Source organism: Haliotis cracherodii, unplaced genomic scaffold (genome assembly GCF_022045235.1).
Source record: "Haliotis cracherodii isolate W230 unplaced genomic scaffold, xgHalCrac1.p SCAF_1, whole genome shotgun sequence".
Lineage (NCBI taxonomy): Eukaryota > Metazoa > Mollusca > Gastropoda > Lepetellida > Haliotidae > Haliotis > Haliotis cracherodii.
Window position 1 is genome coordinate 34,393,703 of NW_027266264.1, and position 27,438 is coordinate 34,421,140.

General features: G+C 40.4%; 1 protein-coding gene across 1 annotated transcript; it reads right to left on the minus strand.

The window, feature by feature from the left end:
• Nucleotides 1-13,254: 13,254 nt before the first annotated feature.
• LOC139463868 (uncharacterized) lies at nt 13,255-17,074 on the minus strand. The gene is made up of 2 exons (XM_071245268.1): nt 16,821-17,074; nt 13,255-14,200 (listed from the first exon to the last, which is right to left on the minus strand). Exons 1-2 carry the CDS (start codon nt 16,840-16,842, stop codon nt 13,599-13,601), a joined length of 624 nt encoding a protein of 207 aa, XP_071101369.1. The 5' UTR covers nt 16,843-17,074; the 3' UTR covers nt 13,255-13,598.
• Nucleotides 17,075-27,438: the final 10,364 nt, after the last annotated feature.

The following is a 27,438-nucleotide window of genomic DNA, read 5'->3' on the forward strand; positions in this document are numbered from 1 at the left end:
AACATTTATTCCGTGACATTGTGTGACCATGGCACGAAGGCGATTATCAAACGCCACAAGATGGCAAATAATCGGCATGCACAACGCAGGAATGTCTTGTAATGCCATTGGACGGAATTTGGGGTATCATCACACTGTCGTGAGCCAATAAGTCGAGAAACATGCTCAGACCGGTGATGTACAGGACCGTCCCAGATCCGGAAGACCTCCTGTGAAGACACATCGCGAAGACAGGCACCTTCTTTGTCTCATACGCCGAGAACCCTTTTTAACAAGTACTCGTCTGAAACAGCTGTGGTTGCCCAATCGTCGTTTCAGCACCAGAACCGTAATGTCAGGACCCGGGTGAAAGCAGCAGGACTGAGGGCTAGACGAGTCATAAAGCGTCCCTTGTTGAGAGATCACCACAAAGCTGCTCGTTTAGCATGGTGTATTGCGCGACAGAACTGGAATCTGAGAACTTGGAGACGGACCCATTGGTCAGACGAAAGTCACTTTCTGCTCCGCGTCACTGTTGGAAGAACACGAGTTTGGAGACACCGGAACACGGCCTACACCCCCAGGAACGTTAAACCGACTGTTGCATACGGTGGGGGCTCGGTAATGGTTTGGGGGTGTATCGCTCATGATTGTAGGTTGGATTTGGTCACCATAAGGGGCAATTTAACAGGGGCTCAGTATTTTGACAACCACCCTCTTGCTACTCGACCTCAGTACATGGATGACAATGCCAGGCCTCATCGTTCGCATGCAATCGTGGATTACATGAGGGCCAATGCAATAACGACTCCACCCTGGCCAGCAATGAGCCCAGATTTGAACCCCCTTGAACGGGGCGGCGCATACAGGCACGCGATCCTACTGTTCAAGATTTACGCCAATTGGAAGCAGCATTGCATCAGGAGTGGTTGTTGTTGACCCATCAACAGATCCAACGTCTGACTGGAGGCATGAGACGAAGGATGGAATGCGTCATCCGGGCACGTGGCGGTTATACCCGCTACTGATCTGTTTCACGTGTCATGTCAAGTAGTGACTTTGAGGAACATTTTTACATGAAACATCAAACGTAACTCGTTTACTTAATCCTGCAGCTCCATACTTTGTTTAGGTATTGTCTAAGGTCACAAACAGTACCTGTGTTACCATGATGCTTTTGCTGGTAAATTTCTGTCACAACTCACTAATATCTGCTTTATTTGTTGTCAAATATTTGTTCTGTCCGATGACATTGGTATCACCCAGCTCCTTTGATCAATCATCCCATGCCATGATTTTTACCATGGTTCAGAAATAGGGGTTTGCTTAACATTTTTCATGATAATTGAATTTTCTAATTAGCAGATACATCAGAGCAAGTGTCTAAGTATAGGAACTTACTCCCACCAACATGTTTCAACACACACGCGTCATCTCACCCTGATTTTCGGCGAGCCGAGCACAATTTGGACAGTTCCCACTTGCGCAACGTCTCTGTGATGTAGTCGTCACAGATGGCGTTCTCTTAAAGCTATAGCAAACTTATAGCGGGCGACAAGTCTAAAAAGGTATGGCTTCAAGTAGGCTGCTATATCATTGACATTCGTAATCTATATGCAACAGAAAAAGAACGTTATGGGGGTCCAAATGGACACAGAAATGTAAAAGAACAAGTACTGAGCAGTCATCAAGTTTTTTACTTCGGAGAAAATACTCCCCAAGAAATGCATGACCGCATGTCACAAGTGTATGGGGATAGCTATTCCACTGTTAAACGTTGGGCAGCTATGTTTTAGGCTGGAGAGCAAGCCTTGATGATGACCCTAGGTCTGGACGTCCCTAAGCTTCCTTCAATGAAGATTTAATCAAGACAATAGAAAACCCTTTACTGTCATATAGACGAATTACCATTGATGGTAAAAACTTGAGGAAGACACAGGTCTCAGCCATGGATCCATTGAAGCTGTTATTCATGAACATTTACAAATGAATAAGATATCTGGTCGTTGGGTGCCAAAGTTTCTAATTTCTGATTTGCCAGAGAACATTTAGCGCTAACTGGGGAGGAATTCGTCAAATTCGAAAAAGGGATTAGTAACGGGTGATGAAACATTGGCCTACCATTATGGTCCCGAGTTAAAACGTCAATCCATCTACTTCTCCGGCACCAAAGAAATTCAAGTCTTCAGTAAAGAAAATTATGGCCTCTAAGGGTGTGATCATTGTTGATTACTTAGAAAGTCAAAAGACGATTACCGGTGCCTACTATGCTGAATTACTTCTGATATATTCATCAAAGAAACGCGACGAGGAATGCTGACTGTTGTTGTCCTACTATTTCATGATAAGGCCTCTTATCACACATCTCGACTGACAAAGGCTGCTGTGCGACAATGTGGGTTCGAAGAGCTTCCTCACCCTCGCAAAACCTGGCACCAAGGGATTACCACCTGTTTCCTAAACTGAAAGACTGGAATTGAAAAGCTTCTCTATCAATATGAGAAGTGTATTGGAAAGCATGGAGGTTATATTAAAAATACAATTAACAACTGTTGATTTTGTTTGTAAGGCTTAGAACATTTTGACCAGCCATCGTATGACTGACAGGGCTGTCAAACAACATATTCACAAACACATGTCCAGCTATATTTCAACACAAGAATATATGCTCGAGGATTGGTGTTTTAACGCTCTTTCATCTAACAAATATCCGAAATATTTATGGCTGACTTAAGTCTATTGCGTGTAAACCAATACCACACAAATATCCACTTCATGGCTAGCGAGCTTTTAACTCGTCATAATCTCCGGGAACGAAGCAGATTCAACGAAAATAGGGTGACGGTTACTGAATATAATACTCATGTCTGATTATTTGATCTGTAATAAGGAAGTCGGCTGATCCGGTTTTCGATCACACTAACGGTAAAGGGCTTTTCCTGTGGCGTGTTCCTATTCATTTGTCAGTGTTGTGAATATGATTTTATCTACATTGCAATGTGATTGTGATTGTGATAGTTTTCATGTATTCATGTATTCCTGTATTCTGCCGACTGGAGTGCTACAATGTCATGCTGACCTTCATACATACTTGTGCATACAAGGAAGTTATTTTGATCTTCTATATCAGAGACATAAGTGCATGTGATATAAACTGTACTTTCGTAGTTCGACGTCGAGATCAGCATTGTGTCGACATAGCAGTGTTCGAAACTTCTCTATCTGATGGCCTTCAGATCGTTTAATATATATTTGGTTTACATTCGTCAACTTATTCACACTTTATCCTTAAACATTTTACGCCATTTTAATTTTTTGTCCATCATGGACATTTACCTTGTCTCAACTAAATGCTGAAATGAAATGTATGTTGTTTGGATATTCCTTGCCACGACGGGTTCGAGACTCCGTTCCACAGAGTGATCTTAGCGCTTCCACTATCGTAAGCTTATCTTAAACTATGGGAGCTACGATCTTCTTAGCACTAAGATCACTTTGTGGAACGGAGCACGCTTGTTTGCCAGGCATGCAAATAAGATTTTCAAAATGTCTATAACACACACATATTATTTTTAAATAATTCTATTATCATTCTCGTCAGGGTGGCACGGGTGGCCCAGTCGTCTAAGGCACCCGATTCGCTGTGCAGAGTTGCCTCCCTTGGGCACGCCAGAAACCTATGATTGTGGGTTCGAATCCCGGTTCGCCCCGATTATGTTTCTGGGTTTGTCAGCACCTTACCCGTGCTCGTGGGTTTCACCGAAGTGGTAAACGTCTAAGACCTGCACCACTTCGGGCTTTCCACACACATTAAGCTGACACGCCGCGATATAACTGCTGGAAAAACTGTTAAAAGCGGCGCTAAACCGAACTCACGCACTCACTCATTCTCGTCAGAAGTAGCGTGGGAAATTGGTCGTTGGCAATGTTAGCTGATGCTGCCGGACATGGTCACGTTGGTAATTGTCATCTTAATATCAGTTATGGTTCTAATTTGCAACGTCTCGGCCCCAATCTGGCGGCGGAAAATAATGGTGGTTGAGTGAACAGGTTTGGTGTAACCCCACTTTGAACAGTGTTGACCACTTTGGTGAAACCTACGAGCACGGGAATGACGCTGTCTATGACAAGCCTGAACACATAATCAGTGCGAATCTGAGAATCGAACCAACGATCAGAGGTTTCCGGCACACCTACTGGACGCAACTCTGCACTGCGAATTACAGCGTCTCGTAAGCTAGGGCACCCCGAGCCCCATTCCAGCTTATGCGCATAATAACGCGTGGATAACTTTAACAGTCACGTCAGTTTCCATATTGAGGATTGGGTGGTTTTTAGGTGTGGTCAGGATCCTCTCTCAATGTCGGATAACATTTAGAGACCCGAAATTACGACGTTGACTTATCATCAGGTAAATGTTGACTATTCCAGACAACTAGCTAAACCGGGCCAAAACACTCGGTCCCCTTGTCCGGTTTACACAGATTCCGCTGTACATAACTGCCGGACAAAAGAAAGTATACGCCCATGTTTGATGGTGGCTAAAAATGAAACAAACAAGACATGGTAACAAAGTAGACACAATTTATGGATAACAACCTCTTTAATACTGTAAAAAGCGATGTTTCGGTAAAGATCCTTATACCGTTGTCTAGCAAGAGAGAATGGGGGACATTGTACAGAATATATATAGTAGGTGGAGGATTAACAGTAACAACATTTGCATAGGACCTCGTGTGGTCATACTTGTTCCCAACATGTACTTACATGAATGAAAACAAAACTTGTTATAGTGTTTATTGTCATGGTAATAAATACATGCAGACCATGACTATCAGTATTGATAATTAAACTCGCCAAACACATGTCATTTAGGGATTAATATATATATTTGGTGGTTATATTGGAAAGCTACAGTTGCAGCGGAATGATAAATACTAATTAATAAACCGTGAGAAAGATTACGAAGGGGCTTTTAGCCATTGTGTTTTTGAGCCCGAAAACAACCAAAGTAAAAGGAATAATTACAACAGAGCGCATCGTTAGTCTGGTTGGGAGCCGTGAAAGCAATACAAAATATATCGAACAATTGCAATAAGGCGCTTACTCATTCTTGTTTGGAACCCTAATTACAAGAAAAGGAAGTTAGCAACTTGCCTACTTGTAAAAAAAGTAAACGCCACAAGACCCAAGTCATACAACCATTTGTCAAAAGCACGTTTCAGTCTCTTTGGTAAACAGGCAAATGATTTTGTGGTGAACTACTTAGGGAGTGAAGTCAAGATGTCCAGATCCTGGTCTTCATGTAACTGTCCCAACAGCCTAATTTCAAAGACATCACAGTCTGGAGACTGTGGTGGCCGATTCCTTGTCTGGGTGTCATTTTCTTGTTTCCACTGGGTCATCTGTCTTGATACATGTATTACCCAATAGGCCACTTGACAATCTAGTCTCGGTCAGCTGGAATTTTGACAATACGTTGTCATGTAAGATATATATATTACCATCTGCAGCAACAAGGGTGTCGACACCTTCAGAACAAATGCAGACCCTAAACATGACACACTCCGACATGTTCCATATTTATTTTGTACACTCGAAGAAATCCACTCTTCAAACGTTCATTAACATCTTCCACACGTCCCTTTTGGAAATTGTTGGGGGAGAGTGGTTACACAATTCCATGTGAAATATTAAACCAATAGGTTGACACGAAAATGTCCATACCATACAATTTCATTATCAGTAGCTCATGGTCCTTTCAGTTGTCAAATAGCAAATTTGAACCCCCCAAATTTAACCCGTCACAGTACTTCAAGGACAAACAATTTAGAGTCAAATGTCATTAATAACACCCCATTTGAACACACCATGTTTTATACTGAGATTTGGAGAATTTTGAAGGATATGTAGACAATAATTAATTGTTAGTTCCCAAGTTTACTTGCATAAATATAGACGGAATATTTTGTTTTTCTTTCTTTTCTTTTTATTTTGCCTTTTTCGTGTGTGTATATGGTGTTGAATTATTGTTGAAATTATTGCATACCTGTCACTATTTAAATGTTTGTTATATGGGATACTCTAATCGTTTGTCGAAATATTGTTTCATATGATTATATCATTCATCTACATCTAGGAATACATGTAGGGATTCCGTTAACGAGAGATCGTCAGTAGTTCATGCTTGATGTATTAATCGACTAAAATGGGGATTTGGAACTCCACATAATGTTCCTGCAGCATTGCGACAACCTATGTGTTGACAAAGTCACCCAATTAACGCATGTTTTCATTTTCATTCGCTTAGCTAACATATGTATGAGTAGTGACAGGGAGTTGGTATTTTTATTTCAAACTGTTGTGTAGGATGTACTTTAGGCGGTGATAAGTAAAATATAGTAAGCCTGACGCCATGATTGAAAATACAAACTTACAGGTAGGAACATACATACATGCATGCACACACACACACACACACACACACGACACACATACACACATACACACACACACCACACACACACACACACACACACGCAGACATACACACACACATACACACACACACCACACACACACACATACACACACACACACACCACACAGACACACACACACCACATACACACCACACACACACACATACACACACACACACACTCATGCATACATACATACATCGTTCTGACAATGCACCCATTCCTTCTGACATTTATATGTCTGAATAAAGATAAAACTCCATGCAGTAAACTTCAGTGTATGCATGACCAGGTCGTTTTACACATGTATCTATATACATGTATCAAACTTTTCCAAATCAATATTCTACAAAAATATATCGTCTTTTTTTAAAAGGATTACACAATGTCAAATGTTTACAATCTCCCCAAATAGACACATGATTCATACTTTTCCTCGGAAATCGTCAAGTGAACTGAAGCATAAATCACGCAGTTGCCCTTTTTCACCTTCAACACAAACCCGCCTCTCTTTTAATAGATGTGGTTTGGCAACTTGTATTCGTCTTTGTTGGTCAACTTCCGTCAAATGGCATGGGCATATTCACTGCAGAACATACTTGAAGTCAGTTGAAATGTACGCTGAGCCATCCAGGCTACACATATTTTGAATGAACAATGAAATGGGTTTACTCAGTAAGGGTCCATTATACAAAGCACATATCTCATTGAATAAAATTGGAGCACCGTGACAACATTTGATAGCATAAACATATCAGTCATGCATGAGAGTCGAGATACTTTGGTCGCTTTTTGAACGCTAAATATATATATTTAGCCAGATAATAAATTCGACGACTACAGTAGTGTTCATAGCCATTCTGCCTTGGAGCCCTAATAATTGTTTTGCTTTGCCAGGACCTTAGAGAGAAGTCAAGGGAGGGTCATTAACAATATGACAGTCTTTAGGGGAGGGTCGTGAGAAATAGTGCACAGTTTCTAATAAAATAAAAAGTGCTTTTGCATTTTGTCTTTTTTTTCTTTTCTTTTTTTTTGAGAGGAGGGGGGTGTCATGAAAAGAATGTACAAGGACTTGGGGAGGGACATTCAAACTATAACAAGCGTTAGGAGGGGGGGGGGGGGGTCATTATTGTCTGTACATTAGTGCATCAAAAACATCTGATAGGTCCCTTATCACAATAAGATTAAGAACGAGGTAATATGAGCATTGATGACAAGGGTATCAGCACATATGAAAATAAAGCAATGTAAACCCAATATTTCACAGGGTAGAAATCATCTTGTTTTAGTACCGGTAATGTGAGCATATAAAACTATTCAAATACATAATGTTGATGTCCGAAATGATACATATCTTTCTCAGGCATGTAAATATTTAAATCGGATTTTAAAATCTTTTGTATTTTCAACTCAATTGGCCAGTTAAATTACATAACTGATGTTGTGTTACAGCTGATACAAGTTCCGTGTGACTGAGAGATTGAGTTGGGTTTTACGTATGTTTTAAAAGTATGTCAGTTATATCACGGCCTGTCAGCTGCATGTGGGTAACAAGTCCGAGGTGGTGCACTTTGTGGTGGCGATCATTTCCTGAACACATTTTGTGAGTTTAATGAAGGAGTTATTCCACACAGAGTTATTTCCCTTTTCAAACACCTGCCAGCACACCACCCACACCACTGTTGATAAAATCACTGCACGACAGCTTAAAAATGGAGGAAAGCCGCAAGTATTAAACCGTGCTCAGGGTGCGGGTGTTTAATATACCTTTTACAAATGTTTGCTTTTTATCTTTTGACTTTAGCCTTGGGTTGTGTACGTGGGAATTCGAGCTTGAAGATGTAGATAATAGGTGTATTAAGCTGATCAGAAGCGAACGTAAAACCTCCGGCTCGTTGTATAAAACCTGACGCGTGACCCATAAAACCCCATGTACCCCTCGTGATCCAGCTACAACTTATAATGTACCCTGAGTGATCCTGCTACAACTTATAATGTACCCTGAGTGATCCTGCTACAACTTATAATGTACCCTGAGTGATCCAGCTACAACTTATAATGTACCCTGAGTGATCCTGCTACAACTTATAATGTACCCTGAGTGTTCCTGCTACAACTTATAATGTACCCTGAGTGTTCCTGCTACAACTTATAATGTACCCCTCGTGATCCAGCTACAACTTATAATGTACCCCTCGTGATCCAGCTACAACTTATAATGTACCCCTCGTGATCCAGCTACAACTTATAATGTACCCTGAGTGATCCTGCTACAACTTATAATGTACCCTGAGTGTTCCTGCTACAACTTATAATGTACCCTGAGTGATCCTGCTACAACTTATAATGTACCCTGAGTGTTCCTGCTACAACTTATAATGTACCCTGAGTGATCCTGCTACAACTTATAATGTACCCTGAATGATCCTGCTACAACTTATAATGTACCCTGAGTGATCCTGCTACAACTTATAATGTACCCTGAGTGATCCTGCTACAACTTATAATGTACCCTGAGTGATCCTGCTACAACGAATTTATCTTGCCGACATGTTTTAATATGACATTGTTACAGAATGAAAACAAATTCAATATTGATAGAAAACAGCTGTTCGACTGAGCTGATGTTAACTTGTGCTGTCACATGACTTTCATTTACTCGGAAAAAGCGTGGGGCATTTAATGATGAGGGATTTATTCTCCCGCTGAGAAATTTATTTCCCTCTAAGGCGGGATACATGTCCCATTGTCGTACCTCCATGTCAGAATGGTGAGATTTAACTGGTCGCCGTGATCTTGATAAAATACCATGTAACCTCTTAATGCCCTGCCTAGACTAACATTTAGTCTCTGAAATCTTATATTACACAATATCCTTCTTGACTCTAAAAATAAAAAAATTCCCTATGCTGTGGAATAGAGCTAGCTTGAGCTGGCTAGACTTGCTTTTGTATGCATTTCTAGATTATTATTTTTTCATAAAATAAATATATTCCACGGTCATGGTGCAGGACTATGCCCTGCCTCGCGCTCGGCATTAAAAAGGGTGTAAAACAAGGAGTCATTATATTGTGTCTCAGTAGCGGTATCCAGGTTAAAGTATGACGTGGTTTCTCAGTGGGCAAGCGCTATAACACCGTATCTCTCTCACCGTCTACTGTATGGGTTTACTAATCCTGCTTAAGTATCTATATATTATTATTATTATTATTATATATTATGCTAAATTAGACAATATACATAAATATACAATGAGTATAAAAAGTGCGTTATTTTTCTTTTTACTATTCCTTTGAAAGTTAATCTGTTTTTAGGACAAGCAAAGTTTAAATATTTCTAATTTTCCCCATAGCTGGTTATTTATATTCTCCGGGATGCAAAAGACTGATAAAAGAAAGATGACAAAGAATGAAACAAGAATACCTTAAGACACGCCGCTGTAGTGTTAGAAGACTACGGTAATGAGAATTCACGAACGTACATTGGAGGGGTATATTCGTGATACAGCAGAATGTATATGTGGGATTTCTATGAACAATGTAATAACAACAATCTACCTTGTGACAATATGACCCTGTAATGAAACCCATACATGCTATTTTACTTAGATAAAATATGTTTGTATTATTTTGTCCTTTGAAATATCATTTAAATTGATATAAGACTAATTTCATCATATACATGTTCTGCCGTAAGGTTGTGTAATACTATTAATTAAATGGATGCGGATCCGTTGGCACTTACATCACGTTTATTCTTCCAGCTGTGTTTTATTTAACGGTAAACAACGACCACAATACGTTTATTTCTTTAAATGAGATATTACAGCCTCTTTAAGGATGAGGGGAAAATGCACAAGCTTTAAAAATATTTACCCAAATTTTAATAATGATGACTCTCTGAATAGAATCCGACCTCGGCAGTGTCGGACAACTCCCATTTAAGCAGGTCGATATTTCCCGCATATTGTCACAATCATTAAGTCAATTACCTGTACCGTTTCTCCCAATACCTATTGTCATATCTCTCCCGCTGTTGTGTACGATCGTTAGGCCATCGCGTTTATCTGCGTTGCCCAGCTACATCTATGGGGAACAACTCACAAGACACTCCCCTCTGAAAAATAACTCCGTCCAATATACGACGTCATGAAGTTGCGAGCGCCTGTTCGAATCTCCAGAAATGACGTCCTTCTATTGTGAAATAATCCACAATTCCTTTTTCATTGTTCTTTGCGATTTGTCGCGTAGCTATCTTATATTTATTATAGCCTACTACCAATCTTAATTAATGTGGGCAAAATGTATAGTCTGAAAGGGTTGTATCATCCGGTAGGGCTGGGAGGTAACTCGGGTACTCGGGTCGGGTGGGTCCTGAGTAGGACCCGGGTACCCACAGGACTACCCGGACCCGTGGTTAATTACGTTATATATTGTTTAATGACAAAAATTAAACTCTTAAACTCTATGGTTACACTATAAGTCACTAATGTTCCCATTTCGTTCTGACAATGCACCCATTCCTTCTTACTTTTATATGTTTGAATAAAGATAAAACTCCATGCAGTAAACTTCAGTGTATGCATGACCAGGTCGTTTTACACATATATCTATATACATGTATCAAACTTTTCCAAATCAATATTCTACAAAAATATATCGTCTTTTTTAAAAGGATTACACAATGTCAAATGTTTACAATCTCCCCAAATAGACACATGATTCATACTTTTCCTCGGAAATCGCCAAGTGAACTGAAGCATAAATCACGCAGTTGCCCTTTTTCACCTTCAACACAAAGAAAGGCTTCTTTTAATAGATGTGGTTTGGCAACTTGTATTCGTCTTTGTGAGTCAACTCCCGTCAAATGGCATGGGCATATTCACTGCAGAACATACTTGAACTTCAGTGTATGCATGAGCGGATCGTTTTACACATGTATCTAAATACATTTTGCCAGGGCTACGGTCAAACCTTTCCAAATCGGACAGTTTGTACCTATCTCTAAATATCTACAGCGGGTACCCGGGTAGGATCGGGTAATAGGGTGGTGGGTACCCGGGTAGTAAATCTGGACCCGTCCCAGACCTTGGTTGTAGGATTACAAATCTGTGTCTTTTTTGTTCTGAAAGTGTATATGTTGATAACAGACTTTCAAATATTTATATATCGAACAATAAATAACAGTAATGGAGAACTAAAATTTATAATTCGCAACCAGATACCTAGCTATATAGATAATCATGAACAATCGACGTACCACGTGTAGATTTAAGCATTAAAGGAATATTAACACAAAACACTACACAATACAGCTGGATATCACATTCTTTATTTCGAACCAATGTAGAAAATAATAAACAGGACTAATCACAGGCATTGCATTTCAGTGGCAACACGGTCTGTTGTCAACAACTGATAAAGGGAGACAACTGTGTCGGTCTTAAATACCGTCCCGATCTGGCTGCACCTGTCACTGCATAGCTGACAGGAGTGAGGCTGGAGTATCCAGTGCATCAGTAAACAATTGCATCATATATAACAACATAATCGACTGGTGAAGACTTAAGCCCACTGTAGTTTACTTATATATTATGTGGATTAAACCAAAGAACTACACATATTCTTTACCAATTTTATATCTCACCAAATTACTCGAATGGGCAAAGCGACTTGGACACATTTACAATTGTGCATTCTGGTTAGGTATGTTTTGATGATAAGCCCAACAACAGATTATATTCTTAAGTCATTACCATTATGACTTTGATAACACCAAGCTACGACTTCTCACTTATTGTAACATTCATAAATAAATCCATAACATTGTGATAGTTCGTGGAAAAATAGTGTCACGCCCTTAATTTTCAATATTTGGACGGACATGTAACGTGCATAGCAATAGCATGGTTGTCACGGTAATAGATTTATGACATGTGCATGCGGGTATGAATGACATGTAACAAGTCAGTGTTAATTAAACGCATATCATTTTAGCCCGGACACTCATTAATCCAGACGATGTAGATGGGAGTTATCCGAATTGGTGAGGTTTTACTGTTATTAGGGGGACACATTCACGTGATATCTGATTTGGTCAATAAGAAACACGTTCGCTTGTGTTACGGTGTGTGTCGAATGACGGCCATTCCATGATCGGTATAGGTGGACGATGGATGCACGTAGCCATGGTGTACTGATGATCCATACTGTTGGTTTTTGCTAATGAACATTATTAACATATAAGCACATGACTTATTGACAGCAGGTCAAGCGATCCAGTAATTTAAAAACCATACACAGGTGTGTGAGTACCCAACTAACACCTACTCCGTCATTAGATTCGCGGGTATGATTTAGTGTTGATTTTTAAATTTACTTTAGAAAAAATCGTTTCTCACCTTTGGGGTTTATATATTTGAACGCTTGCTTTGGGGATCAATGGATGGTCATTTATAATTAGCTCCTATTCTGTTGGTCGATAATTGTCTTTCTACAGAATGGTCCATGTCAGGACAAAGTAGGTCAATCTTGTGTACCCAGTGTACAGCATCTCCATTCCTTTACGATGAGGGCCTAGCGTATAAGAACTCGTCTTATTCATCACACAAACGTCTAAATGCCACTCGAAGAGATCAGATGAAATGGGGTTTAACGTCGCGTCCAAGATTATTACACTTATATGCCGATGCCGATTTATAGTGCTAGCCCACTGAGATACCATGCTGCAGGTTAACATGAATACCCCACTCAGAGACTCCTGACTCCGAGCCGACTAGTCCTTGTTTTAGCCCCTTAATGCCGAGCGCCAGACAGGGTAACAACAAGTACCTTCTTTTAACGTCTTTTGGTATGACGCGGGCGGACCCTATTCCACTAGACCTGGGAGGCGGTCTCCATTCGAAGAAGCTATTTATCTTAACAATGGAGATCTAAGACACTTGATAATCAAGGATGCAACTTTTGAATGCTCCTGTAAGGCTGTCAAATATAAAGTGAAAACAATATTTGATTGAATGTGAAGCAATCATGAGACGTACCCGTAACAAATAACAGATGTATGTGACATTTGACTCAGTGGCTGTGTGTTCTTCCCCTAAAAGGGCATGCCCAAAGTATCACAAGATAAAATCTTAAATCATGGTTTGTGAATGAGAAAACAAAAATTAGTCAATCTTGGTTCCGGCGTCGTACACTCCGATGGGAGCCTCGATTTGGTTCTCACATGTGGTTCCAAAATTTCAGCATTCTTCTCAAGGAGAAGCTTGACCGCCTCCCGTTTCGACGCCCTGTTAGCATAAAACAACGGAGTCCTTCCGTAGGAATCTTTCGCATTCACGTCAGCTCCACGACCGATGAGATAATCCATAATTTTCACATGCCCTGAATTCGCAGCTATGTGCAGCAATGTACATTTCCCAGGGAGTCCCTCGGGTTTTCCCATGGGAAAATTCACATCCAGACCAGCACTTAACATAACTTTCACAAGCTTCTTTGAACCTTTCTGTGCGCATGCGTGAAGCGGTGTCCATCCTCCGATATTGGCGGTGAATATTGCACGTGCAAGTGGTCCGTTTGTTTTGACGAGATGTTTGGCTTGCTGGTATAGCTTGCTTTCGTCGTGACGTAACAGAGCGATTGCACCTATTGACATCTGCCTCACGTCATTGCTACTTCCGTTTAGCCTCTTTCTGAAAGCGTCAGTCAACGTTGGCATAACCTCTTCGCCTTCCGTGGTTGCTGGAACAGAAAGACAGAAACACCAAAATTATAACTCGGTCGAATACGAAAACAAGTGAGAAGGGAGTAAAGTTTCTTTTTAAACAGATGTTTTGTTTGTTTGGTTGTTTGTTTGTTTTTTAACGTCACACTCAGCAATATTCCAGCTATATGACGACGGTCTGTAAATAATCGAGTCTGGACCAGACAATCCATTGATTGACATCATGAGTATCGATCTACATAATTTTAAACAGATGCGTGTCCAAAGAATGGTACTAAAGGTGTAACCTTTCCTAATTAGGACATTCAAGAACACGTCTACGAACTCGAATTTAATTATCTAGTTCAACCAAGCAGTAAATAGCTATCCTCATGACACAGACATATCTTGTCAATTTCACAAACTGTTTAGACAGCAAACACTTGTGGCGAGACGTCAACTGAAATGAGTTTCAAGTCGCAGGATAGTACGATCTTTAAGTCTAGACTGTATACTAACTGTCCTGTGGGAAATGAGGATGCTGCCTGTTGGTGCTGAAACTAAACATGTGCGTCTGCTGGAGTTTCCAGATGGGGGAGGGTGTGATTGAGGTCAATCGGGCAGACAAAGGCAGTTGGTAGAGAAGATAGGCTGTCTTACAGACCCTGATACAAATATATATCAAACACAGCCCACGCAAGTCTATAATGTTTGGCAAGTCTAGATTACTGCAGTATCTGAAAAGGAATAGAGTCACTGGGCTCCCTTTTATTATATTTTTATTAAGATAACTGAACAACTGGTTTTTTTCTGTACGATATGTTCATTCCAGAGACTAGATGTTAGTCTAGTAGAGAATAAGTGAGTGAGTGAGTGAGTATGGTTTTGCGCCGCTTTTAGCAATATTCCAGCAATATCACGGCGGGGGACACCAGAAATGGGCTTCATACATTGTACCCATGACGGGAATCGAACCCGGGTCTTCGGCGTGACGAGCGAACGCTTTAACCACTAGGCTACCCGACCGCCCCCTAGTAGAGAAGAGTCCTCTTCCATTTCGTTTCTACAATTTTACATGCAGCCTTTACCCATGAACGTTCAGTGTGGATTGGACAGAAAGAAATGTGTAACGTCGTTAAGCGAGACCGTTATTTATATACGACCACTTACGTATATACACTAAGATATGTCACTCAGAAAACGTTTATTTGGGTTAAAAGGAACCGATTTGGTAAATGAGTTTCCAATGGAAGAAGATATTAAAACAAGAAGATGTTGAACTCCAGATGTTAAAACATGATTTACCGGAGACTAATTGGTCAGAAAGAGCATTGCGAAAAACGGGTTTAGCAAAGTTTAGGTCGGACTGGTGGATCACATCGCAGAACAAACGAACGAGATTTCATGAATTGTTTGTGGTCTGCTAATGAGTGAGTGAGTTAAAATTAAACGTCGCATTGGCATTAATTCGACCATGTACGACAACCAGTCTTGATATTTACAAGCATATGTCTGCAGTTGGGGGATACGGTGGACTATAATACGCCGGGCTAAAAGTCGGACTGGCAAATCAACGAATCGAACAAACGAAAGAGAAAAGACCATGAATTGTTTACGAACCCTGACTGAGAGATACGCCTGGCACAACAACGGACAGACAGATCGTCCAAACAATTTTAAAATACAGATCTAATCGACACACAAACAGATGACTGGCGTGGATATATGGATACATGGAGAATACAGACATCAGCGGTCAGATGGACAGTGTGAGATAGAGTGAACTTTCGATAGAAACCACAGACAACCATACATCTACATACCAACTGTTACATTCATGACCTCCGGCAACGCTTCCTTTATACTGGTAATTACTAAAGCCGTTATGATTTATATAGATCACGAAGATCCCGATAGAGAATAATGGTACACTGACAAACACCTTCTGGCGTGGGCTTATAATAGCCATATGTTACCACTGAGTCACGGGCGCGTGTTTATCAACGTTAATAGAAACGTTAACAATACACTCTACATCACTAAAAAACAGTGGAATATATGTTTATTAATAATTTCTCTCAATCCAAAACACGCTATCAAATTGCAGTGGATTGAGAGTATAACGTCCACGGCTGACGCGTTGACTGCGCGAATAGCGATGTTCCCGCTGCAGTGCGTAAATTAATTCCCTGAATAAACGCCTACTTTGAATACACGCGGGGTCAAAATCTTTAAACATTTATATTCCTTTAGGTAATCAATAAAGTGATATTGAAGACGTTGAAGACGTTTTCATTCAAAATGCAAACCATACACGTTTTAATTAAATTACACGTCCCGTCATAGAAATTAAAAGTGTTTACCACAATAACAATAATAGACATGGGGTAAGATGTCTTTGAAATATTTAGATCCCCGGGCGTCTGTTCAAGGATTTACGGTATCTTGAATTGTTTGAACTGATGACTAAGCATAAAAAACAATGCATATTAACATTATAATACACACATAAAGAACGGCTGTGACGCTTGACTGTCAATGGTGATGTCTATTTTAATATCCGTGATTAATCAGAAACAGAATATAGGTAAAGTTGGCGTTAATGAAACTCGACCACAGCATCACGATCGCATCTGATATGTGAATATATTTAATTACCCTCCACAGCGTTCGTTTCCATTACGCTGGTTCCCTGTTCCCGACCATATTGAATCAGTAGCTTCGACCGGCTTTCAATCCTATATGCACCTGCTTACAGTCACGTGTAGATATTATCCCGGATGTAATCGTCCACCAGCAGGTACAAGTGTATATAATGTTCTCATATACAAATCCTACAGTTATGCAAGAAACTACGTCACACCTAAACCGCACCATCCAACCGAAAAAGCCACGAGCGGGTGAATGATCTACAGCCCGTCATTTCCAGTTCCCGAGCCTTCCGGCTATCAATATTGGATAAAGTGTCTTATTGATGGCTGGTGGTCACGTGACCACAACACAGACATGGGGACGTTGCCATAGCGAACTGTAAACATTACCTCCAGAAGGTATCTCGGTGGACTGAATTATCTGGTTTATTTCACAATTTCCCGAAATCGATAGGGTAAGGAAACGATAAAATGCTGTTTTTGTCTTTCATAATGATCACTTCGGAAATATCCACATCGATACGTCCTTCCACAGTAGAAACAAGATGCTTAGTAAATGGTAAACTCTGATCGATGAGTTATTTTGGTTTAATAGCGTGTTAGTTACGTACATTATTCGAAGAGAGGTGACTTCTTATATAGTGAGTGAGTATGGTTTTACGCCGCTTTTGGCAATATTCAAGCAACATTACGGCGGGGGACACAGGAAATGGGCTTCACACACAGTACTCTTGTGGGGATTCGAACCCGGGCCTTCGACGTGACGATCGAACTCTTTAACAATGAGGCTACCCAACCGCCCCGACTTCGTTACAAAGTGACTATGATCGTTTTAAAAGTTATCCTATTGCATTGTTCGGAGTAATTTACTTCAAAATTCCACCGAACTTCCTCTTAAACGTAAAGTGTACTGGTGTTTAATGTGGAAAATGAAGGACGCAATAGGATTTGTAAATAGTTTTACTATTCAAATCTAAATCTAAGCAAACTCAAATTTTAATTCAAATTCTTTCTGACCATATTTGTGTTATTTACAAAGAATGTATGGTGAATTCGAAATGACCGATAGAGATGTACAACAATGGAATTGCATTTGCGATAGATGAGCGAAGTGGTGATGACTGCTTATGAGGAAAGTATGCTGTCCATGAGTCCAATCTTCAAATTGCGATCTGCATCAAAAATCACCTGGGAGTTTCCAATCACATCATGACGACGTTACATATCGTGTTGCAGGAACGCTATGAGAAACGTCATCATGCTACTGACTCACCGACGAGCCGAGGTCAACATGATGCTCAAATAATTATGTATATCTACCTTTTGAAAGAAGCAATATCAATGCATATTGATCGGTGAGAACACATTTACCTTCCTGCGCTGTTCGACTCACCACACCAGACTATGTAATAGTACTCAAGAAAAGCCATACTATAGATCATGCCTCGGTGATCATACTTAAGCAGGATATACCTGAATATCTACTTTGGGTAATAACACACCAGATATATAGCACTCTTAAGAAATAAGGTGTTTGAGGGTTTATTATCGAAAGTTTTAGTTATATACAGGTGTTTAATATTAATCGCATTTTAATTCAAATTACGAATAAAAATATATAATTAATGCTTTAAACTGCTGTTAATAATGGCGTTACAAGAAAAACATTGTTATATCTACCAAGAAGTATTCATAGACCTCTCCACAGTCATCAAAACAATAAGAACAATTGTATTATTTAAATTAACAAGCATAATTGTTGCCCCTAAAATATTACCTCTTGAGGAAAGGTTTTATTTGTCATAGTTCTAAAATCACTATAATTAACCCATAATTATCGTGGTTTTAGAACTATGACATATATAAAGCGTACAAAATAAGACTTCTATAATGTATTGTTGGTATAGCGATATATTACGAATTCATTTTTAAGTTTATAAAACCGAACTATTAACACAGGTTTTACGCATGAAGGAATTTGCATTGATTATCGGGAATGAATAATTCTGCTTTATTTACGGTTCAAATCTGGGTGTAAAGGCATCATTGCTTCTTATCTTTTTCTCAAAAATAAAGTTAGGTGACTTTGGTTTGATGGCCATTTCCTTTTATGATTGCTTGCCGCATCGTTATAAGAGAGTCCATGATAATATTAACTTCATTTCGTATCTACACAATCACACACAACAGTGTCGAGACACAAATTACGAATTTTTCATGAAATGTACAATTTCTATTTCGCATTGGTACGCATAAAACTGTTTTGTATGTTCTTGAATTGTATGACCGATATCATTGATAGGTTTTAGCGGTGTTGTTAAGCACGGTATTTAATGTGTAATTGATCACTTAAAACGCAATTACTGAGAATTGACCTGAGGTATATAATAAATCAGCTCTGTTAGGATTAACCGGATTTAAAGAAGACCGTGTCCTCGGATTCCGCCGGCTAATTGATCGCGTCTTCTTTTTATCATAGTCCTCGTCAAGTACATTTCAGACTTGAGAGATATCATTTCAGCAATAAATCGATCGCTCATCAAGTTCAAATCAATCAGTTGCAGTAAACGCCCGTGGGTGTGAAGTCATTAAAGAGGGGAGTGCGTCTGTTTGAGTCACTCTACCCGTCCTTCATTTGTCTCATAAGGAGCAGTTGTCCTTTTCGCGATGTAATTGACTTGAAAGCGTTGTTGTAGAATTTATCTACTTGGCGCATCGTTTCATCGCCATAAGCAACATATGAACCCACAACTACGAGGTCATTGTACACAACACCCCAGGCACCGTCGTGGTCATCATTTGGCGTTGTCCTCCTCTTCATCACCGCTTTTCATTCGGAACATTCACTCCTCTGCTATATAGTCGATTGTTAGTGAGTGAATGTTATGTAACAAACAACAAACAAACACACTGTGTGATAGTTATTCTTGGCGTTCACCATGATATGATATTGCCATAGTTTATATTGCTAATAAGTTTCTTCAATCAATCAATTAATCAATCATTCAATCAATATTGTCGACCTCGACATCACTGTCATGAATACTATAATTGCCGTTATCCTCTGCCCATCGAGTCTCTTGTCCCCATCAATACAACCAACGTCATCCTTTCTTAATCAGAATCCCCATCGCTCCCATTGCCATCGTCAACATGCGCTCATCTACGTCCTTCCATACAGAGCAGCGTCATCGGTAACACGGTTAGCACCACTTCCTTCATTAGCAATACAATCTGACGTCATCCCTACACATGCGACACTATACAATATTACAAATGACATGGCACATGCGAACAAACTAGCGTCCATGCCGGGAGCTATATGAGTGAATAGCGCCTTATGTAACAAATCCACGTCGCCCTTCACAGCTGTTACACAACAAGATTGTTTTATGAGCAAGCTCTCGGGTACTTTTATGGAGAGAGAGAGAGAGACGGGGGGGAGCATAACTGTTCAGTCAGGGACTACTTGCTGGTGAGAGTGCTCTCTTCGAACAATTGTAAATGGATCTATCAATACTCGTACAAGAGCGAGAAAGGTTACGGAGTGCGCGTGAATTCGAATTTGCTTTAATTATAGAAAAGGTTTGTGGAATATGTATACGTAGAACTACAAGATGGCCCGTTTTCTGTTAAACATAGTCAGTGTAGGAAGTACCATGCTCCCTACTGAGGTGCTAATCAATACTTTATGATGATGGAGTTGTGGGGAAAACGAATCGATTATTGGCTCAGGTAGGAATTGTTGATGGTGAGAAAAGCAAGTTATCAATGGACATAAGAGGATTTGCTCTTGATTAAAACATTTTCTCGTTTGTTGATGGACTGTACGACCGCTCCTGCAATTCTATGGAGTATCTTTTATATTTTCGAACCGTTTCTTATATATGGTCTTACAAGAAAATCCACATTTCAGCGAGAATATCGTTTTAGTTTGTGGGCAATGTTCCAAATTAAGAAGGCAGGGGGCGCCAAAGGTAGGCTTCACATTTTGGGCGTCACGAGAAAACTCGAACCTCCAAAGGGCGGACCATCAATATCTTAATTGTTTAGTTTTGAATTTAATGGGGTGGGAGACTCTGAGTGAGTGAGTGAGTATGGTTTTGCGCCGCTTTTAGCAATATTCCAGCAATATCACGGCGGGTGACACCAGAAATGGGCTTTACACATTGTACCCATGTCGGGAATCGAACCCGGGTCTTCGCCGTGACGAACGAACGCTTTAACCACTAGGCTACCCGACCGCCCCGGGAGACTCTGAAGGAAGAACCGAAATATTTAATGTACACAATCACACTTTTCTTGGACATCCAATTTTGTTTTAAAATCTAAAGTACTTCCATATTGGCTTCCAAACATTTTTTTAATGTTTCGACACCCCAGCCAAACACCCTTACCCGCACCCACACCCTATCCGCCAACCGACCAAACAAATCGGGGGAACACTGTAATGTTCAGAAATATTATAGGCACCGGTAGGTAATCGAGTATAGGAGAGGCAAACCAATGGGTGACAGTATGAGTAAGAACGATACACGATACACAATAATCTCCAGGTATTACATCAGTCTGGTCATGGGGTACTGTGGGATAGGTTTTTTTTAAGGCTCGGACAGTGATGGTGTTAATGTCAATTGGTCGAAAAAAGTGCACACCTCCAACCAACAAGAACATGCGCTATTTTTCAGATCAATTTATCCGGGCAGATCCCAAACTTATACGATGGCAACTTTAACACACACGTAGAAGCACGACAGTCGCAGTGTTTCGATCGTTCTGTGCCATCATGTCAAATCAAAGTGGAGTATTACTGCTAATAAATAATCACTTTAAAACCAGATTCCTATTCTGAATAAGGAAGACCGGTGCATTCTCTCATTAGAGCCAATGTAGTGAATACCAAGGTAATTACACAGGTTTGGAGCTGAGTACATCCTTGAGATATCTGGCCATGTTATTTTAGCCTGATGAACATCATTTGCAGCGTAATGACGTGCGGAGGGTGAACTCTTAATATGGCACCCCGGGGTTGACGGTGATGACAGCAGATGGTAGCACAGCATCTTCAGCGTGGGTGTTTGCATGGCCACAGTGAATCAATAAGCACGTCATACTTTTATATCCTCTTCCAATCATGAAACACAAGAAGCTGACAACTGGATAATAACGGTTTACTTCAAGAGTACTACACTATGTTTGCGCAAATATTACAATGTGCTATTCAAACGATTCATAACGGGGTTCATCTCCTAAGTTTCAGTTCTGGACAGAGCGGTCAATCAAACGACTCATCGGTAAGGCGTCAATATAACTTACTCTCAGACGATGAAATGGATATTTGCTTTACTGTCAGAGACTTTGCATGTAATAACCCAATGCCAGTGAAACCTGGAGAATATCGATGGTGCGTTGATTCAGGCATTGTAGACAGAAACTCAACACTTAATTCTCCTGAATCAATTATTGATCCAAAGCCTGTCTTTAGTTCTGGTAGACAGAGACACGATAGAAGTCGAACAGTAATAATACATGTACCTACTTGAATGTTATGTGTTGTGGTTGCTGCAGTCTATGTTCGGCACCGCGATTGTAAGAGTGGTCCAGTTGCCAAAGAGGCCGAATTTATGAATGGGTACCCGTAAGTTGTGTTGTTGTTGTTGTTGTTGTTGTTGTTGTACAGATTCAAATAAAAAATGCAACAAAGGGGATTTGGGTGGCCCTTGCCCTTTACACGCAGCAGACAGCGAATCAACACAAAACTTTTCGGAGAATTGAAGACTCCCCAACACTGCAGACTTCTGCATTATCCAGACTGTCGGATTCCTGACAGCAAACCCGGGTACTCTCCCAATGTCAGTCAACAGATTGGGAGGTACCAAACCTAAAGCACCGAGTACAAGTTGGTACTTGGGATGCAAGCGTGACACTTCGAAAGCGAGGTCTGCATATTTGCCATGCTTTTCTTGAATCGTGTGAATCATATTAACGTCAAAAGGGACAGAAAATTAATTCAATACTATAAACGATTTCATTGGATTCATCAACAAGAACATGGGTGCCATGGGTGGACCTCTGTGTCAAAACCAAAAGCATGGCGAAGACAGTAATAAATTTACTCAATCATGTCGCTTAAGATACTGTGTTTGTGTCAAAGCTTGACATCCACTGACAATGTGTTGAACAGTCTCATTAAATTCGTTACATGATTTACATTTCATTATTTGTATTTACATTTGATGCATAATCACACATTGACGGTTTCGACTGGGAAGTGACTGATCCTGAGCAACAAACAGATAGCCTTCTGTTTCACTTTTCAGGCCAGACGACTTAATCCAAGGACTCTGCAGGGTTGCCGATCTTCTCATCACACTGCATATAAAATCGATGCAGTGGTCGTTCAGATGGCCTCTCCCTTAAAAACTGAGTCTGGGCCGATTGGAAATGGCACTTCGTTTGGTTGAGCCATCAAGAAAAATCAACATCGACATTGAGATTGTATCCCACATCCTTGTCTCTTTTACGAAATCTAGTAGTAGTAGTAGTGGAATATTCTGCGAATTGTATGTCCGGATTAACGGGTTCATTGTATAAAGCATGTGCGTCTTGTGAGGGGCTTAAAGTTAACCGTTAAGATCTTAGAGATTTATTGCTGTCATGTTGATACTAACAAGTATGTTAATATGTATATACTTGACATTTATACGTGTCGTGTATTGATGTCTATTTCATATGAAATGTACAACCCATGTACATAAGCATGTGGTGTACAACCGTATATACGGTCTGCCAGTATACATATCCCGGTGAATTAAGCCCACGTGGGAATGCCGCATCTGTACAGCCCACGTAGGAATATAGAGCCAGACATTATTCCTTCACCACGATGAAACAAGCCCCTTTTTCCCTCTAGATAAAATTACTGTTACACATGTATTGAGAGAACTGGCATTCATCCGAGGAGGTATCTCTTTTGAAAGCATGAATCATTCATTGATTTGGAACAGATGCATTAACTGAATTAATTCACATTACGTCATCACAATTTATGACTTTGCTATGTAAGGCTAGTTATAGCAATTACATAAAAACAAATTATGTATCCTTTTGTATTTTGTACTGTGAAAAAATAAGTCTTAATATTAATCTAAACTATGATATTTGTTATTTCGATGAAATAAAAAAATACATTAACTTAAAAAATTACAATTACATTACATTCTTTATAAAATACTTCATGATTATACTTACAAAAATAATGATCATATTTAATTTCAATACTATAGAAATACAGTGCATGGGAGAGTAAGAATTAAAAGGCGATTTTTCAAACATTTCGAAATAAATAACATGATTAAAACGTAGGTATCGTTAGTGTATGGAGCAGAAACAGTTGCTTTCCTATCCTAAACACGTACAACTTCTAAAATAACAATCAGTTTTTGTAACTATTTCAGGAAATTACAGTAAGTTCTTAAATGCACCGAAACGAATAAATTCCTTAAGAAACTTACCTGGATTATACTTTAATACCCGTGCAGCGATACGTGTGCGGCGTCTCGAAGAGCTGCCTGTTTTTGTCTGATGTTACATTTACAGGCTCTCTCAGCGGGGATTTGTTGGAGAAACGTATGTAAACACGACCGATTGTGAACGCATCGGTCTATCTAGTGCAATATGAAATGGTCGCCAGGTGTGACGTCACTTTATCACGTGACAAGTAAGTTTCCATCCGCTTGCTGAAATACCTATCACCATCGATTGAAGAACCTCACCGGTACACACCCAAGTGGGAGAAGGGAGATGGGCTTGGTGTGTGTGTGTGTGTGTGTGTGGGGGGGGGGGGGGGGGGGGTTCTATCTGTCTGTCTCGGTGTGTCTCGGGGAAGGGGGATACATGCTGCGGTTTATGCTATTTGCGCCAACCACGACTCGTGCAGTAGTAGTTATATATTATGTATGACATACCTGCCGTTCAAGGCGTGAATGAAGTCATATCACGCAATGCTGCATTTGTGCAAGCTTACAGTACTGTTGAGATACTCCTCACAAACATACACCACAGTATGACATCCCCGCGCACTGTAAGCACCAGGTCGTGTGTGGTCTTATACAGTTGTCACCGTATATGAGATAATTTGGGGTATGATAATATTATGTGGTATTAAAACAGTGTGATGTATTATAGCAGTGTGAGATTACTGCAGTGTGTGACGTTATAAAAGTGTGAGATTGCTGCAGTGTGAGGTATTGCCAGCAGTGTGAGGTAATATAACAGTGTGAGAGTACTGCAGTGTGTGATGTTTTGACGGTGTGAGGTATTATAGCAGTGAGAGATTGTTGCAGTGCTAGGTATTATAGCAGTGTGAGGTATTATAGCAGTGTGAGATTGCTGCAGTGTTAGGTATTATAGCAGTCTGAGGTATTATAGCAGTGTGAGATTGCTGCAATGTTTGGTATTATAGCGTGTGAGCTATTATAGCAGTGTGAGATTGCTGCAGTGTGAGATTGCTGCAGTGTGAGATATTGCTAGCAGTGTGAGGTAATATAACAGTGTGAGAGTACTGCAGTGTGTGATGTTTTAACGGTGTGAGGTATTATAGCAGTGAGAGATTGCTGCAGTGCTAGGTATTATAGCAGTGTGAGGTATTATAGCAGTGTGAGGTATTTTAGCAGTGAGAGAGTGCTGCAGTGTGATGTATTATAGCAGTGTGAGGTGCTATATCAGTGAGAGATTGCTTCAGTGTAAGGTATTATAGCAGTGTAAGGTATTATATCAGTGAGAGATTGCTTCAGTGTAAGGTATTATAGCAGTGTAAGGTATTATATCAGTGAGAGATTGCTTCAGTGTAAGGTATTATAGCAGTGTAAGGTATTATATCAGTGAGAGATTGCTACAGTGTGGGGTATTATAGCAGTGTGAGGTATTTTAGCAGTGTGTGGTATTATAGCAGTGTGAGATTGCTGCAGTGCGTGTGCGTGTGTGAGGTTGCTGCAATGTGAGGTATTACAGCAGTGAGAGGTATTATACTTTTGTGAGGTTGCTGCAGTGTGATGTATAATAGCAGTGAGAGGTATTATAGCAGCGTGGGTACAATGTATGAAGCCCATTTATGGTGTCTCCCGCCGTGATATTGCTGGAATATTGCTAAAAGCGGCGTAAAACCATCCTCACTCACTCACTATTATAGCAGTGTGAGGTATTACACTTTTGTGAGATTGCTGCAGTGTGCGTTAGTATAGTACTGTGAGATTGCTGCAGTGTGCGTTAGTATAGTACTGTGAGATTGCTGCAGTGTGCGTTAGTATAGTACTGTGAGATTGCTGCAGTGTGCGTTAGTATAGTACTGTGAGATTGTTGCAGTGTGCGTTAGTATAGTACTGTGAGATTGCTGCAGTGTGCGTTAGTATAGTACTGTGAGATTGCTGCAGTGTGCATTAGTATAGTACTGTGAGATTGCTGCAATGTGCGTTAGTATAGTACTGTGAGATTGCTGCAATGTGCGTTAGTATAGTACTGTGAGATTGCTGCAGTGTGCATTAGTATAGTACTGTGAGATTGCTGCAGTGTGCGTTAGTATAGTACTGTGAGATTGCTGCAGTGTGCGTTAGAATAGTACTGTGAGATTGCTGCAGTGTGCGTTAGTATAGTACTGTGAGATTGCTGCAGTGTGCGTTAGTATAGTACTGTGAGATTGCGGTATGTGGTAGATATTACAGCATACCAGGATACATCGCCACACATCCTGACCATTGAGCGTGTGAGTGAGTTTGGTTTAACGCCGCTTTTAACATTATTCCAGTTATATCGCGGCGTGTCAGCTTAATGTGGGAGGAAAGCCCGAACATATGCAGGCGTTTACCACTCAGACGTTTACCACTTCGGTGAAACCCACGAGCACAGGTATGGTGCTGACAAACCTTGAAACATAATCGGGGCGAACCGGGATTCGAACCCACAATCATAAGTTTCTGGTGTGCCCAAGGGACGCAACTCTGCACAGCGAATCGCGGCGCCTTAGACGACTGGGCCTCCCGTGCCCCCTCCTGACCATTGAATACGTACATTCGATAACCTGTATTCTGTACAACAACTGTTATTTTAACATGAATGAAAACATGACAAAGACAAATCTCTATTCAAGACGTGTACCGCAAGCAATTACACCCAGCAAGCTAGGATTGTAACGCACACCGGTTCAATTATTTAACGTAATGTCTTAGGGGAGAGAGTGAGTTGGTTTTACGCCGCTTTTAGCAATATTCCAGTAATATCACGGCGGGGAACACCAGAAATAGGCTTCACATATTGTACCCATGTCGGGAATCGAACCCGGATCTTCGGCGTGACGAGCTAACGCTTTAACCACTAGGCCCCTAATGACTAACGTGTTGGTCGGTTAGTTACAGGTAACTGCCTTAAGAGGATATGATGGTTACTAAAATTGAAACAAACAAGAAAGGGTAATTCCATGGTGGTGTAATGAGCAGAGTGAAGCAGGCATTGTCAACTTAAGATTGAGTTGATCCGAAGATGCCAAGTAACGTTTAGATAACGTTTGTAATATTTTGGTCAGATCCTGTTTTCAAGTCTTAGAGTATTCTTACTCTTGCCCGGCAGTTTAT

Excerpts from the sequence above, each read along its gene's own strand:
- LOC139463868 (XM_071245268.1), bottom strand. The coding sequence starts at position 16,842 with ATGGAAACGAACGCTGTGGAGG. Across the intron at positions 14,201-16,820 it reads GGAAACGAACGCTGTGGAGG|CAACCACGGAAGGCGAAGAG; the intron begins GTAATTAAATAT and ends TTTCTGTTCCAG.